The sequence below is a fragment of the Carassius gibelio genome, chromosome B3, assembly GCF_023724105.1.
Source record: "Carassius gibelio isolate Cgi1373 ecotype wild population from Czech Republic chromosome B3, carGib1.2-hapl.c, whole genome shotgun sequence".
NCBI classification, from domain to species: domain Eukaryota; kingdom Metazoa; phylum Chordata; class Actinopteri; order Cypriniformes; family Cyprinidae; genus Carassius; species Carassius gibelio.
The window spans coordinates 7,246,417-7,263,694 of NC_068398.1; the positions used below are offsets into that span (position 1 = coordinate 7,246,417).

At 38.9% G+C, this 17,278-nt stretch overlaps 2 protein-coding genes across 3 annotated transcripts in view; both read right to left on the reverse strand.

Annotated features, from left to right (window-relative positions):
- LOC127952286 (uncharacterized) overlaps window positions 1-8,901 on the reverse strand; it is a 34,464-nt gene extending 25,563 nt beyond the window's left edge. The window contains exon 1 of one of the 2 annotated variants that reach the window (XM_052550676.1): window positions 8,762-8,901. In XM_052550676.1, the coding sequence (XP_052406636.1) occupies window positions 8,762-8,810 (49 nt within the window). In that variant the 5' untranslated portion in view covers window positions 8,811-8,901. The remainder of the gene's footprint in view (window positions 1-8,761) is intronic. The other variant, XM_052550675.1, reaches the window with a different exon arrangement.
- A 1,265-nt stretch (window positions 8,902-10,166) lies between these two features.
- On the reverse strand, window positions 10,167-16,974 carry LOC127952288 (uncharacterized). Its single transcript, XM_052550678.1, has 17 exons — window positions 16,819-16,974; window positions 16,411-16,752; window positions 15,967-16,323; window positions 15,494-15,601; window positions 15,317-15,412; window positions 14,654-14,746; window positions 14,386-14,436; window positions 13,925-14,038; window positions 13,566-13,715; window positions 13,277-13,354; window positions 12,924-13,022; window positions 12,669-12,752; window positions 11,894-11,989; window positions 11,685-11,780; window positions 11,478-11,512; window positions 11,340-11,381; window positions 10,167-11,218 (listed from the first exon to the last, which is right to left on the reverse strand). The coding sequence occupies exons 1-17, from the start codon at window positions 16,874-16,876 to the stop codon at window positions 11,165-11,167; spliced, it is 1,953 nt and encodes a 650-aa protein (XP_052406638.1). The 5' UTR covers window positions 16,877-16,974; the 3' UTR covers window positions 10,167-11,164.
- Between the last annotated feature and the right edge of the window lie 304 nt (window positions 16,975-17,278).

The window sequence follows — 17,278 nt, forward strand, 5'->3', positions numbered from 1 at the left end:
GCTGTTTGTTGATTACTGCTCTGCATTTAACACCATCATCCCTACCAAACTCATAGCCAAACTGAAAAATCTGGGTCTTAACAGTCACTTATGTAACTGGGTCCTGGACTTCCTGACCGGCAGACCCCAGGTGGTCAGAATTGGCACACATCACACATCCTCCTCACTTATACTCAGCACTGGTGCCCCACAGGGATGTGTACTCAGTCCTCTCTTGTACTCCCTGTTCACTTATGACTGCTCTGCTAAGCATAGCTCCAACACCATCATCAAATTTGCTGATGATACTACTATCCTAGGACTCATCACTAATGGCGATGAGACATCCTACAGAGATGAGGTTAATGCACTCACAACATGGTGTGCTGATAACAATCTCTCTCTAAACATCAGCAAGACCAAGGAGATGATGGTGGACTACAGGAAGTCACAGAGAGAGGGTCACGTTCCCATTCATATCAATGGAGAGATAGTAGAGACAGTTAAGAGCTACAAGTTCCTTGTCATTCACATCTCTGAGGATCTTTCCTGGAGCCTTCACTCAGCGACCAAAGTGAGAACAGCCCGTCAGCGTCTCTACTTCCTGCGGAGACTGAAGAGGTTTGCCATCTCCTCTAACATCATGTCAAACTTCTACCGCTGCAATATAGAGAGCATTCTGACCAGCTGCATCACTGTATGGTACGGCAACTGCTCTTCCTTGGACCGCAAAGCTCTTCAGCAAGTGGTGAGAACAGCAGAGCTCATCATTGGACATAAACTCCCAGCCTTACAGGAGTTATCAAACTCTTTCATCTATCAAACTCGCTGCTTGAGAAAGGCTCGCAGCATCATCAAGGACCGCACTCACCCTGCTCATCACCTGTTTGCCACACTACCATCTGGCAGACGTTTACGATCCATCCGTTCACGCACAACCAGACTTAAGAACAGCTTCTATCTTCAAGCCATAAGACTACTTAACAATCAGCTGTCCTCGATCTAAAAAACAAAAAACAAAAACAAACTTGACTCTTGACTACTGTGTGTGTGTGTGTGTGTGTGTGTGTGTGTACTTTGGATGGGTTAAATGCAGAGCATGAATTCTGAGTATGGGTCACCATACTTGGCTGAATGACATCAGAATCAGAATCAGAATCAGAAAGAGCTTTATTGCCAAGTATGCTTACGTATACAAGGAATTTGTTTTAGTGACATAAGCTTCCAGTACACAGAGACAACAACACACAGAAAAAAAACAACAACAAAAAAAAAAAACGGATTGAGTGAGATGCAGGAATGTTCTGGGATGGAGGGTTAACAAATAAATATAAGGATATTGCACGTTTATAAGCATAAGTAGGGAACATTTAACTGTTCATGAGGTAGATTGCCTGGGGGAAGAAACTGTTCTTGTGCCTTGCTGTTCTGGTGTTTGCGGCTCTGAGGCGCCGGCCAGATGGCAAAAGTTCAAAGATGGGGTGACTTGGATGTGAGGGATCCAGAGTGATTTTCTGAGCCCTTTTCCTCACTCTGGATGTATACAGTTCTTGAAGGGTGGGCAGGGGAGCACCAATAATCCTTTCAGCAGTCCGAACAGTTCTCTGTAGTCTTCTGATGTCTGATTTTGTTGCTGAACCAAACCAGACAGTTAATGAAGTACAGAGAACAGACTCAATGACGGTCGAGTAGAACTGTTTTAGCAGCTCCTGTGGCAGGTTAAACTTCCTCAGCTGGCGAAGGAAATACAACCTTTGTTGGGCCTTTTTAACAATGGAGTCAATGTGATTGTCCCACTTCAGGTCCTGAGAGATGGTGGTTCCCAGGAACCTGAATGACTCCACTGCAGCCACAGTGCTGTTCATGATGGTGAGTGGGGAAAGTGCAGGTGGGTTTCTCCTAAAGTCCACGATCATCTCCACTGTTTTGAGCGTGTTCAGCTCCAGGTTGTTAAGACTGCACCAGACAGCCAGCTGCTCAACCTCTTGTCTGTAAGCAGACTCATCACCGTCCTGGATGAGGCCGATGACTGTAGTGTCGTCTGCAAACTTCAGGAGCTTGACAGAGGGGTCTTTAGAGGTGCAGTCGTTGGTGTACAGGGAGAAGAGCAGAGGGGAGAGAACACATCCCTGAGGGGCACCAGTGTTGGTGGAGCAGCTGTTTGATGTGAATTTCCCCAGTCTCACTAACTGTTGCCTATCTGTCAGAAAACTGGTGATCCACTGACAGATGGAGCTAGGAACAGAGAGCTGGGTCAGTTTGGTCTGAAGGGCTGTTGGGATGATGGTGTTGAATGCCGAACTAAAGTCCACAAATAGGATCCTCACATAAGTCCCTGTTTTGTCCAGATGTTGCAGGATGAAGTGCAATCCCATGTTGATTGCATCATCCACGGACCTGTTTGCTCGGTAAGCAAACTGGAGGGGGTCCAGTAAGGGTCCAGTGATGTCCTTCAGATAAGCCAGAACCAGTTTTTCAAACGACTTCATGACGACAGACGTTAGAGCCACAGGTCTGTAGTCGTTAAGTTCTGCTATCTTGGGTTTCTTTGGGATGGGGATGATGGTGGAGCGTTTGAAGCAGGAAGGCACTTCACACAACTCCAGGGATCTGTTGAAGATCTGTGAAAAGATGGGGGCCAGCTGGTCAGCACAGATTGTCACTTACACTGTGTTTGTTATTGTAATAGACATTGTGTATTTAATTAGTCCAAAACCATTAATCAATGCAAGGCTGTGCTAAAAGAATAAACGTGAATATTGTGTTATTCCCTCTTTTTTTAAAAAAACAGCCTACACAGAATCTCTGAACAGCTGTGGTAATGAAACCCATTTGATGAGAGCAGCACTGCAGACTTTCCTGATGGTGAAGAGCTACTTGCTGACAAATTCCGGACATGAGTTCACCTTACTATGAGTGCCAATGTTCTGTTCATAACTATACAGAAAGAGTTAAAAGTACAATAAAAGCACAATCTTACTGCTGTATCTGCTGGGCATTCATGGGAGATCATGGACCATTTTCACAAGACTTCAGCCATCAGCCATCAGTGTCATATATCCTAAACATTTTGTGTGTATGTGTGTGTGTGTGTGCGTGTGTGTGTGTGTATATATATATATATATATATATATATATATATATATATATATATATATATATATATATACATATATATATATATATACATTGGGGATTTTTTCGTCCACTAGGGGGTAAAGGTGAGTCTTATTTTAACTTTCTCTGTGTTTGAGCTAATGGAATGATTTTTGGTGTCAAATCTTATTTTGACCCATATTTTGGGATATTTTTTTGAAATTTTTCAAAAACTCAACGGTACACTGTGGGCAAATTCACTACCCTTTCTTTATGTTTGTGGATGAAAACATCCAATAAATTAAACTGCTGTAAAAATGTATCATATATATATATATTCGTTTTTTTTTTTTTTTTTTTTGCATAAATCTATTAATCAACCTCAGTCCTGATCAAAACTACCAAATGTTAAAAAAATTATTATAATAATAAAAATCCAAGATTTTAACTCTTTAATTACCAAGTTCATAAATTATGTCACTGATTTGGGAAAAAAACACACAACATTACATATTTTCAATATACAAAGTGATTGTGGTTTGGATATTTTTTTTTTTTTACCTTTTATTACAGTCTTGGGCATGTCAAAGATTAGTAGCAAGATTGGCTTTGATGCATAGTTAGATTTTGTGCAGCATTAGATTAAAATTTTTTCTCCCTCATTTGTTGTTGGGCTGTTTTTGCCTCATTGACTTCCATTATAACGTCATTTTTTGATTGCAAAGCCATGAGACAATATAATCATACATTCTTGATTGTTTGTTGTTTTCCCAATAAAATACACAATATAATAAGTAATGACACTAATTTGTGGAGATTCAGCACATTGTGATTTACGCAAACACTGCAATAGGGGCTCTAAATAACAAGTATCCTTAGATTTCAAAAGGTAGGTAAATTTGTTTATCGTCTGCATAACAATGAAAAGTAATACCAAACTTCCAAAAAAATATGCCTAAGGGAAGCACATACAGGGAGAACAGAATAGGCCCCAAAATGGAGCCCTACGGGACCCCATACGTGAAAGAAGCAGTTGAAGAGACAAAGTCTTCTAAGTGAACTGAGAAAGTACTTTTGGAAAAATAGAATCTAAACCATTTCAACGCAGTACCCTTAATACCAACACATTGTTCTAAGCATGTAATCAAGGTCTTTTGGGTTACAGTATCAAATGCAGCCGTGAGGTCTAGTAGAATTAAAATCGCACAGTATCCTGAGTCAGTAGCAAGTAACAAGTCATTAAAAACCTTCAACAGTGCAGTTTCTGTACTATGTAAAAACAGACTGAAACACTTTGTGTATGCCATGTTGATCTAGAAATGAATTCAATTTGTTCAAATAAAACCTTCTCCAGGAGTTTGGAAAGAAACTGAAGTTTTGAAATAGGTCTAAAATGAGCAAGAACCGAGGAATCCAAATTAGATTTCTTAATTACTGCATGTTTAAAAGACTGCAGTACAACTCCCGAGGTCAGGCTGCTATTAATAATTGCAAGAATTTTTGGACCAACAGTTTCAAAGGACTCTTTTAAGGACTTTTTGTCACGGTAGGGTTTAGGAGAAACACAAAGAGAGGGTAGGATCCAAATGCAGGTAAGGGTTTTATTTAAACAGAAGGGTAAATACAAAATAAACAGTCATGAGAGACAAACAAAACCAAAAGAGGGAACCGGATGAAACGGGGAACTCGGAAGAACGAGAAGGTAGAGGAAGTCTCGGGGAATGAGAGCATGAGACACATAGGGTAAGGACTCCATAATGACAACAGAGAAAGACAGCTCTATATAGGGAAACTAATGACAGAGGATTGTCAACACCTGTGCAATTTAATTGGAGTGCAATTACTGTGAAGACAGAACCAGACTAGAGGAATTAAAGTGCCTATGGTGAAGTGCCTAAAGGGAAGTGAGCTCACCGGTGACTAGCCTTGTCTCTTGAAGTTCGACGGTGACTAACCCTGACTCTGGAGGGTCCACGAACACCGCCTCGACCTCTGGAACGGCCTTGGGCACCGCCTCGGCCTCTGGAACCGCAGCGGGCACCGCATCGGGAACGGCCTCGGCCACCGCCTCCGGAACAGCAGCGGGCACCGCCTCGGGCTCCGGAACAGCATCGGGCACCGCCTCGGGAACGGCCTCGTGCACCGCCTCGGCCTCCGGAACAGCAGCGGGCACCGCATCGGGAACGGCCTCGGGCACCGCCTCGGCCTCCGGAACAGCAGCGGGCACCGCCTCGGCCTCCGGAACAGCAGCGGGCACCGCATCGGGAACGGCCTCGGCCACCGCCTCGGCCTCCGGAACAGCAACGGGCACCGCCTCGGCCTCCGGAACAGCATCGGGCACCGCCTCGGGAACGGCCTCAGGCACCGCCTCGGCCTCCGGAACAGCATCGGGCACCGCATCGGGAATGGCCTCGGGCCCCGCCTCGGCCTCGGGAACGTCCTCCTGGACGGCAGCGGCCCGCTCGGGAACGTTCTCCGGGTCCTGAGGAACAGTAGCTGCCTGTCTCCTCCTCCGCCCTCTACGATGGAGAGTCGGTGGCGTTGAGTCGGCCATCTTGTGCTGTGGTGCTGGGCTGGCGGCCATCTTGAGCTGTGGCGCTAGGCTGGCGGCCATCTTGGGCTGTGGGGCTGGGCTGGCGGCCATCTTGGGTTGTGGGGCTGGGCCGGCGGCCATCCTGTGCTGTGGGGTTGGGGTGGCGGCCATCTTGTGCTGTGGCGCTGAGCTGGCGGCCATTTGGTGCCGCTGCACAGGACTGGCGGCCATCTGGTACCATGGCGCTGGCTCAGCCGATCTGCATCTCCCCTCTCCTCTCGGGACATCCTGGGGAAATGGCAGCCCCCATCCGAATCCCGGTTTGATGGGAGGCCACAGTGGCGATCGCTGCCGGACCTCCTCTCGACCGCTTGCTCCGGAGCGACCTCCCCTGGTCCCCCGGAACACCACTAGGCGAGAGCCCTCAAAACCATTTCGCTTGCTGGCTGATGAAGACATGGCAGCAGACATACCGCTGGATCCTTGTTTGATGGAGTCCTTCTGTCACGGTAGGGTTTAGGAGAAACACAAAGAGAGGGTAGGATCCAAATGCAGGTAAGGGTTTTATTTAAACAGAAGGGTAAATACAAAATAAACAGTCATGAGAGACAAACAAAACTAAAAGAGGGAACCGGATGAAACGGGGAACTCGGAAGAACGAGAAGGTAGAGGAAGTCTCGGGGAACGAGAGCATGAGACACATAGGGTAAGGACTCCATAATGACAACAGAGAAAGACAGCTCTATATAGGGAAACTAATGACAGAGGATTGTCAACACCTGTGCAATTTAATTGGAGTGCAATTACTGTGAAGACAGAACCAGACTAGAGGAATTAAAGTGCCTATGGTGAAGTGCCTAAAGGGAAGTGAGCTCACTAGGGAACACCCAGGAAAACAGAGACTGGCAGCGTGACACTTTTTGGGGAAGTCGTGGCCTAATGGTTAGAGGGTTGGACTCCCAATCGAAGGGTTGTGAGTTCTAGTCTCGGGCCGGACGGAATTGTGGGTGGGGGGAGTGCATGAACAGCTCTTTCTCCACCTTCAATACCACAACTTAGGTGCCCTTGAGCAAGGCATTGAACCCCCAACTGCTCCCCGGGCGCCACAGCATAAATGGCTGCCCACTGCTCCGGGTGTGTGCTCACAGTGTGTGTGTGTGTTCACTGCTCTGTGTGTGTGCATTTCGGATGGGTTAAATGCAGAGCACAAATTCTGAGTATGGGTCACCATACTTGGCTGAATGGCACTTCACTTTCTTAAAAGTCAGGGAGGAACAGTATTCATGCATACATGAGGTTGATTTCATTTTAACAATGATCTCTCTGAAAGAGACACCGGCACAAACTGATTAAAAACAGCAGATTTCTGCATTCCTTTTCATTGTTATGCAGACAATACGCAAATTTACCTATGTACCTTTGAAACGTAAGGATACTTGTTCTTAAGAGCCCTTATTGCAGTGTCTTGAGAAAATTAAGGCTGTCAGATTAACAAACACTTATTAAAGAAAAGACTAAAGGTGGAATGAAGAGGAACAGACTCAGAGACTCTGGTTCATCTGTATAAAGATAGTGAGAGTCAACCAAAGGCCCAACAGCAGGATTATCATGGTAGAGCTCATTCTTTACTGATCAAATTCAACATGGAAATTTCTCCCTCCGTCTGACAGCTGAAGTTGAATAGACATGTTTACAGTGATCAGGACTGTCTCTTGCTGTGCTCTTTGTTTTCTGAGGCCTCTTATGTTGCTCTGGGTGGCTAGGCTAAATATTGTTTTGACAGTGGCATTATAAAATGCTTGATATGACTCATACCATATGAAGGCTACAGTAGCCTAGCTAAATTACCAACCTCCCTGCAAAACTCTCATGGCAGCCAAGGAGATCATGATTGCAATGATAAGTCTGCCATGCAAATACGCAACAAATGTTTTTGTTTTATTTTATTTTTTTATTAATGATCTTCAGTCTTCACGGACCTTCGCAGGGTTTACCAGACGGTTACACGAGCTCCACCAATCAGATGCATCACTGTGGGATTGTGGGATTGTTCAGGATTGTGGGTAATGAAGTACTTAGTCAAGACATCGCGAATAAAAGGCATTTATATCAAAACAAGGTTAGTGCCCCATGATCCTTTTGCGTTTATATGAGCATATACTATCGCTTAGTAGCCTACAGCCGTAGCTGGTTTTAAGTCTACCATGTATGGTTACGTTTTTATGGCTTATACCTCAAATGTCAATGCAGAAATTGCATTGAATTTTTACTTCCGGCACCAGCTGTGGGCGGGACTGGACGCTTTTGTCCATATTAGGAATTTCCTGGTATGAATTTTCCTGGTATAAAATCTTGCTTTATTCTGGGTCAGAGTAAAACATCAGATCATTCACAGACTATACAGTCTCTTTGAATTTAAATCCATATTTATTCACACCTGCTTTTGAAAACCTCAATGTGAACACACTTGCCCGAAAAAGTGAGTGATTTACAGCCCTGTAATGAGATGATTTATGCTGAACACAATACCTGTAATACAATAATAAAAATAAAAAATAAACTCCAGCGATTTGAGCGGGGAGTGGATTCCAACTTTATAAACACCTCTGATTCAAGAAGTCAACAGTGGTTTGCTACATTGCTAAACGCTGCGAAAACAAAGCACAAACTATAATGCCCTGGATAGTTTGTCCTATCTGCAATAAAATGCCATTGATACAGCTTTACGTGGGAGTGCTTTTGATTTCGTTTCCTACAGAACAATTCTGTATAAATAAGTGGATTCAACATCAAAATTAAATGTGTAATGTTAAAATGTATGTTTTTAATGTAACCTTCTCGCACAGTGATTTAATTACACTGTTGAAGATGTAATTAGCAGCTAATAATATATGACTCTTTAGGGTAACTTATTGTATAGCATTGTATAGTATAGTATAGTATATTATAGTATGTAATATAGCATGCGAGACTGACATATCGGTGTGACAGTAGCTCCCATGAAACCGTGATTTTCCTTTACTGTTTACTTAAGAAAACTTAAACAGATGCCTCTCAAATTTGCTGGTATTTATATTGCATAGATCTAAAATGAACCATTAATTTAGTTTTGTTTCATGCATTAACTAGAAGAGAGAAAATCAATGTACATACCGTTAATCAGAATGACAGATACACATGTGAATATAAGCAGGCTGTTCATTTTCAGTTATTAAAAATTATAACCAGCTCTGTGGCTGATCGAGCCTGAAGTTTGAGAGCAGTCTGGTGGATCCAGATCTACTGAAAGCGGTTTCAGAGGAACTGTAGTTAATACAGATAAACCAGTTTCTGAGAAACTGCTGATATTTGACATCAACCCAAACAAAAACACCCCTTCCTTCACTGCTCCATCCCCAACATGGAAAAAACACAACATGCCAAGTGAAAAAAGGCTTCCCAAAAAATAAAGCAAAGGTGTAAATGAACAACACAGAAAAACAAAAAAGTAAATAGTACGCAAGAGTAAAATAAGAGTTTGTTTTTAGTCACGTGCAGCACCAGTAAATGTAAATCAATTCATGATAAATAAATGTATCCATAAAAACAATACATTCAGTACATGAAGTCTTAATTTTTGGTCCGTTCTTTACACAAAACTATTACATATTGTGGACTTGGCACATGGATCTTTCATATACAAAATCTTATGTTTAGACCATCATTAAAGATTATAGAAGAATTTGAGTAAAATGTCATTTCAAAGCATATTAGCTCATCTATGGTAGTCATATATGACACCTCTAATGGTTCTGTGTATCACATTTGACAAACGTGCTGTTATGCTTATCTTTAAGAATATGTGCCATATAGTACCAAAAGAGGTTCTCCTATGATAAAAAGCCAAAGATCCACTGTTGAGCATTTTTTTTGTTGAAGCAATAAAGTACTATATGGCACCTCTTATGGTTCTACATAGCACCATTTTTAGAGTGAATGGCTGATCTGCATGTGCTTTACATTTTAAATGATTCTGGGCTGGAAAATGTATAAGGCAAGAATTACTGACATTTTCCAACAAGACATTTCATCTGTAATAATTGAACCAATATTCAACTACAAGAGAAGTTTATTCCTGTTTAATCTTTGCTATAAAGGAATGTTCTGGACTCCTGTTGATGGTTTTCTGGCTGCTGTTGTGTTGACTTTCAGGAGGTTAAAATCATCTGGCATGTTAAGCACAAGACTGCATTATCTTTAATGACACATTGGTTTTCAGCGGTGTGTGCCAACAATATTTAAAAAGGAAGTAATTTCTGTGCAGTGTAGCAGTATGTAGGGAGAGTGGGGCACAGAAGTAACACTTTTTGACATTCTCAAATTGTGTAAATCCACTGTAATTTCACACTTGTATAATACACAGGTCACGGTTTCATAATTACAGTGCATATGTTTTTCTTTATTTACTCCCCAAAATGGGAAGGGAAAATGTGACAAAATGCCCTGTAGATGGGGGCATGTTGTCACATGACAGCTTGAAATGTTATCTGATCGCATGAAAAAAAAAATACAAGACAAACTCAAATATTTTGTCAATAAAATTAATTTATTTAAAATAAAATGTGTTTTTTTTTTTAAGAATTAAATATAATCTTATGTTGGAGTTTGACAATGAACATATTGCAACCACACAACCAAGCCAAAAAAAGTAAACTGAAACACAAATACAAGTGCAACAAAAGGGCTCCATAGAGCTGAAACACACAGATCTCAAAATGAATATTTGGAAATGTAAACTGATATTTTCTACTGACACACTTCAGCAAAATATATAAATAACTGGCCGAACAACAATCTTTTAAATAAAAATACTAACGTGCCAAAGACTTTTGCACAGTAGTGTATGTATAAAGTAAATATGATTTAATTATACTTATTTAAATATACTTAAAGTATCCATTCATATGTGTTAAAGGCTAGATTTTCATTGAGCGGTGATCGCAGCGAAAGCGACTGCTCCCTCGTGACCTTTTGTAAACTCTATTTATGACAAAGATCTGCACAGATACAGATATTTTACAATCGGTTCGATAAACACACCTTGTGTCCTCTGTTTGTGTTTGAGTCCACTCACGCTGCTCCGCTGCGGTCTGCGTACTGAAGAGCGCTGAAAGCGAGGAGACAGGTCTAGGTACCGGTTTCGGTACCAAACCCCATCTACAGCTAGAATCAGCTAGTCTTAAAAACAAATCATTATTAGGCTACATGAAAGAAAAGAAAAAGTTTGATGCAACAATTAACATATTTATAGTTAGGCTACTTACAAAGCCAAGATAAAAAAATATGTAAAAAAATAAAACATATACAGTATAGCTACATTACAATTTAAGGATAAGTTTGATCTCTTATCTTAAATAACTGCGCTTCTGGGAGTTTGAACAAATGTTAATAATGTTGGATTAAGAGTGCTTTCCTCTCATTGTTGATCACGTCTGTGTTTCCATTGAATCGGGAGTTTCTTCTGTCATGTCAGTCCTACAGCCTCCAGATCCTCAGTCTTCAGGAGAGTTCATATAATTAAAGCATCTGGTTTGATTCATTGGCAGGAGCTTCATCAGATACTGCTGCATTCTGGGTTCAGGAAAAGAGATATGTTTTAATCTACTTATTTAGGATGACTTTAACATGAAGCAAATAGCCTTTTATTGTAGGTTGATAATAAAATCAATAAAAGCATCTATAAGATACTGACCAGTGAATCCTGGTTCTGGTTTGATTCAGTCATCGCTGCTTTCTGGTTAATACGGATAAATATGTTAACTACATTAAACATGAACTAAATTTCAAGTCGACTGTTCAGTAAATCTCTAATCAGTGCAATAATACTAACCTGACAACATTGCTGGCACTTTATATCAGAAATCCCTGTGTGTTAAGAGGCAGAATTAATTAAGCCATTAAATCAGTTTGGAAAACTTCATTATGAACAAGACACCACAACACATAATGACCAGCTGAAATGAATGTAAAGGACATTAAACATGCTGAAGATTTGTAATGAAAACAGAGAAATTATAATAATACCAGTTTTACTTACAGGATTGAAACAAGAGTAAAATCAGCAGAGAAAACACAAAGAGACTTTCAGAGGTGAAGACGACGACTCTCATGTCCACCACACGCTCTCCATGAACTGAAAATCAAATCTAAACATTAGACTATAATCATTAGTATTATTTAAATTCATCTTTTTCAATAATTACATCATATAGCATGGTAGCATAATAAAATGTTGTGTTGACTCACCTGTTTTCAGGATCAGTTCAGTTATCAGTGTAACAGAGTTCAGTAAAACAACCCCAACTGATCCAAACACAAACAGCATCTTTTTAATGGTGAGATCTGTAAAATAGATTCACCATTTTGTTGTTCAGATGTCCTGTATAAAGCATAATATTAATTCACTTTAGAGTCATAACACCATTTATTACCCACTAAAACTTTCAGCCATTAGAATGAGAATCCATCTTAAACTACTCTTAATCTAATCTATATTTATTGCCAATTTTATTATCATTCTCAATTCTATAAGGATATTGTTGTGTGATTCTGGAGGATCTATTTGATTATTATTTTGTTTTGAAATGGCTAAACTGGATTTAAAAAGGTTGATTAATAAATCACTAATGTTACACTCATGCGGTTTTCTGTAGTTACATGTTCACAAATTCATAAAGCAGACACACATTTAAATCGATGTAAATATATAAATTCATAGTTTTAAGCCATTTTAGTAAATTAGCAATATAGGCTAGTTGTGTTGTGGATTGATATTTTTGACCAATGTCAGCTATAACGCTGTGAATCAGAGTGCATTATGGGTAGAGTGAACCCCACAGTGAAAGTAATGTCAATTTCCCCAATCAGAGAGAGAGAGAGCCATCGATGATGTTTTATTTTATTAGAATTACAATGAAAATCTCTTCCAAACTGATAGCACACTGTAGCCATATTTAAAGCCAAAGACCGAAGGAAGGAAAAACTTCTCAAAGATAAATCCAGTAGATGATCAATACTGTACCCAGATCTTCAGTAATATGAATGTACATTCCGATCATCCACAGCACTTGCACAAATACAGCTGTACATGTCCATCCTGCTCCATCTGCACAAGAATATTTGTATTATATATATTAGACTTTATTGTATAAAAAATTCAGTGACTGAAATCCATGTTCAAATGTTCATTTATAAATGAAACACACATGAATTATGTGCTGAGGGAATTAGAAAAATATGTTTTAATAATTTCCTGTTATTAGTAATGGGATTGTACCTTTTTCATTTTTCAGTGCTGCGATGTAGAAATACATCATTACTGCAGTCATGATAAACATGACCATCATCCACGATATTACATTGAGCATATTTGAACCTGAAGAAGATTTGAACATTTGAATACAATAATCTGTTCAAAACAGAGATTGCTTGGATATTTAAAAATGTGAAAATGAAAGCAAAAACATGAATGTAAAATGAATCATGTAACAGAAAAAAACATTTTGAACTGAACTTCAGTGAGATTCAGATTAGACTGTGACACTGGTCTTTGAATCATCCAGATTTACTGAAACTCTGTTTGCTCACTGATCACAGATCTATAGACAGATGAATTCATCACATACTTACAGCTTTTATCTTGGCTTTTTGGTAAACAGGTAAATGTCAGAAAAAATAAGAACGGGAAAATGATGGAGATCAAAAACCCTAAAAACAGAAGAATAGCGACATCTGTGTAAGATTTACTTAAATAATTTTTTGTATTCTGTAACAGAGACATTTGTAATAATGCAATGTTTTTATTTTCATTTAATTTATGAACAAAGATGAGACTTAAGTCTCACTAATACTGCTGTTCTCATTTGTGAATATTTTTTACTCCTCATTAATGTCACAGATTTGATTAAGAGTCACTGACCTCCTCCAGTGGCTCTGAAAGCGATGAACAGGAGGGTGAATTGTAATGAAGGCAGAATGAAAAAGCTGAATGCAGCTATAAAGGTTAATTTATTCCATATCCATTCACATATCTCTCCACGACATGACATCTCCTTGATTTCAGTAAACACTAAAAGAAAATAAACGTTTTCTTCAGTTCTGCTTCAGATGTGATTTTTTTTTTGTCCGTAGAGATTGTAAAAAAAAAAAATGTCATCATTATTATATGGGAATTACTGTACTCATGAAGATCGCTGACAATTTAGTTGCTTATATAAGATGAGAAAACAGATTCACAACACTTACACTGTACAAACAAATGGAAACAGAAATACTTACAGTAAATGAAGTTGATGACAAAGAGCAGAATCATGACTACAAACACAGCTATTAGTGTTATTTTTTCAGACTCTGCATAATGTCCAATATTTCCCCAAGCTCGACTCAAAAGAACTGAAACAAAATAACAGCAGTTAAATGCTTGATTCTGATTGGCTGATGACATTCTAACGTATGCAAAGCTCTTGGAGAGAACAAACACAGGACAGAAACTTCTTGTCAGCAATACTATAAAAAAATGATTCATAAAATAGTTTCACAACTAAAGAGCTACATTACATTTCTTAGTAGTGAAGTGGTAAAGTTGATATATTAGTCACGATACACTAAAGTATTAATCCATTGCTGATATTTTTAGGTCACTGCAGATTATTCTGAACTAATATTGTGCATTAATGACAGCATGATAATATGAACACATGATCACATGATCATATGAAAAAATGTTTGGATTTACCAACCTGAAAAATAGACCATCATAAAAATAAACAATTCAGAGCGAAGGTAGATTCCTGTGAACAAAAAAAGATTTTTTTTAAACAAACAAATACATGCAATACTTCACAGAAAATCAATTATTCTTTTCCACATTGTTGCACTTCATTAAATAAAATAAAATAAAATAAAAAACTCATAAAGGTCACTAACAGAGATTATGGGGATTTCAGACATAATATGAGAAAACAGATGATATAAAAAGAAAAAAAAAAAACAATGAAAAATACAAACCTGACATCTTCTCTAAATATGATGCAACATAAATCAATGTCAGAGGCCTCAGAATATAAAGAGCACAGCAAAAAATCGTCTCATATAGAAATCCTGCAACAAAATCACTTATGAAATTATTGACTTGAGACCGCTTTTTATTTTCCACATTTTTCTCTACACCTCATAATGACAAATCAAAAACCTGTGTTATATATATGAATTACATAAATGAATTGAAATAAAATAAAATATCACACTGACATAAGTATGACATTTGAAATATCTAATTCTCCAGATGATCTATTATGTTAGACACAACTTAAGTATCAGAAGACTTTAGAATAATCGTATTACTGTATACTGTAATAAGTCTTTATTTTAAGTTTAACTCTTGTGCAGTCCTTATTTGTGAACCACACTCATGTTCCTTTCAGTGGGGGAAATATTTATTTGATCCCTGCTGATGTTGTAAGTTTGCCCACTTTCACTTTAAGTGAATCCTAATGACAGCTTGTTAGGTGAATAAGACACCTGTCCACACAATCTGTATCTTCCATTCCAACCTCTCCCACCAGCATGGGCAAGAACATTGTTAAGATTATATTAAGAGTATTTAATATATTATTATACTTATTTCATTTTAATATTTACAAATATAACTGAGAACACTAAACTACTCACCTTCAGTAAAGCCCCAGAGGATGAAGGCCAAGAACATACAGATGTTTGGACAAAAGACCAAATAAAGCTCAAGTTTCCTGATTTTGTTGCTTGTGGCTGGAGATCACAGTTAAAATTAACAAAACACTTACTTTGATTTAAATAACAATATATATATATATATATCAATTAGCTTACAAACAGTGTTATCTGATCTGCAGTAGATCAGAGAGAAGAGCAGAAGCACAGCTCCAGAGCCAGCAGTGAAACAGAAGAACAACACGGCTATGTGCCGAGACGAGAAACCTGTGAAACAAACATCAAATATAACATTTGCATCTGCCCTGAATCAACTTGGTGTATTTAATCATTGATTCTTATATTGCAATCAAGGCAACTCATTCTTTAAATAACCTCCTACAATCATTTTAACAGTAATTTGCACCTTACATTGCGTGGTAGATTTCAAACCAGCAGTTTTAACAAGTATCTTGTTTACACCAAGTGGAAACGATAACAGATGCTATTTTCAAATTGTGTCAACAGAACAATATTCAAATGATTTGAAAGGTGGGTGGGGTTAATAAAAATGTAAATTGCCAACAAGGTTGTCTTTTTAAATTTGGCACAAATAGACATTGTTTTACTTTTTACTTTGTTTGCGGACTCACCCAGTTGCTCCAGTAAAACAGTTGCATTGGCTGAAAGTCCTCCAGCAAACACTTTACACATGTAAACTCCTTTATCCTCAGTTCTGACACTCTTCAGTCTGAGAGAGAAGTTTCCTTTGGGGATTTCTGCAGTGAAGAACTCGACTCTGTCTCTGTATCTCTCATGTGATGAATCTGGAAAAGTCTGATTGTTTTGGTACAGAAGAACTAGAATATCTTCATCTTCATCTGTTTTCTTCCATGAAACCTCTTCAGTGTGTTCAGGTGTGATGTGAGAGTCCACAGAGCAGTTCAGAGTGACGTCCTCACCCACAGATGCATAAACTGACCGATCAGATCCAGACACTAGCAAACGCTCTGAAAGAATAAAAATTGTTTAAATTCCATCACATAAAATACATCTGTTTAATATTTTTCAGCAGAATTGAGGTGGCTCTCACTCACCATGCTTTATTTGAACCACAGTTTCTCCAGAATCCTTCTGACTGTAAACTTTACAGGTGTATTTTCCCTCATCTTCAGCTGTCAGATTGTCCAGACGGAGGGAGTAGTTTCCATGTTGAATCTGATCAGTAAAGAAATGAGCTCTATCATGATAATCCTGATGCCGGGACGCTGGTCGACTCTTACCATCTTTATACACATGAACCAGAGTCTCTGAGTCTGTTCTTCTCCATTCTACCTCCAGATCCTTCATTAGTAAGAGTTCATCAACATAACAGGGCAAAACCACTGAAGATCCCAGAGGAGCAACCAGAGGACCAGAGGGACCGTGCACAGTCAACCCTATCAAGAAACAGACTAAGTAATGTCTTAAAAATCGCGTATAAACTTAAAAGTGATAATACTTACCATCAGCGACCAACATAATAAGAAGTGGTCTTAAAATACAGGTAAGAATGTCCATCATGAATTAAAATCAGACAAAGCTATCATTATATCATAAATGAAAACGACATCCTTTTCGACGAGGGTCACGGGAGGAAAGAAACAATTTCACTTTCGCTTTATTGAATTATGTGCACATCAGGAGATGATAAGAACAGGCACTGAAACGAGAGTTCAGAAAAACACGATCAAGCAAGCCGCGATTAAGATTGGTAATATAAAAAGATGACATTTCTCTATTATTTTTTTGTACTTGTGCTTTAATATGAGTGTTATTTATAGGCGTTTTGATGGCTGTGTAACTGTACTTTTGGACCTTTCAAATCATAGCAGGGATAGAAAAAGAGATATGGGAAATTATTTGATTTAGAGGGCAATAAAGACCCCATTTTTTATAAGTAGAAAATAACAATAGTCAGTTCCT

Bases quoted from the DNA above. Each gene is read 5' to 3' on its own strand.
- LOC127952288 (XM_052550678.1), bottom strand. From the start codon at position 16,876: ATGATGGACATTCTTACCTGTATTTTAAGACCACTTCTTATTATGTTG. The intron at 16,753-16,818 runs GTAAGTATTATC...GTTTCTTGATAG, and splicing joins TATTATGTTGGTCGCTGATG to GGTTGACTGTGCACGGTCCC. The intron at 14,437-14,653 runs GTTTGTATTTTT...TTTTGTTCACAG, and splicing joins ATATTTAGAGAAGATGTCAG to GAATCTACCTTCGCTCTGAA.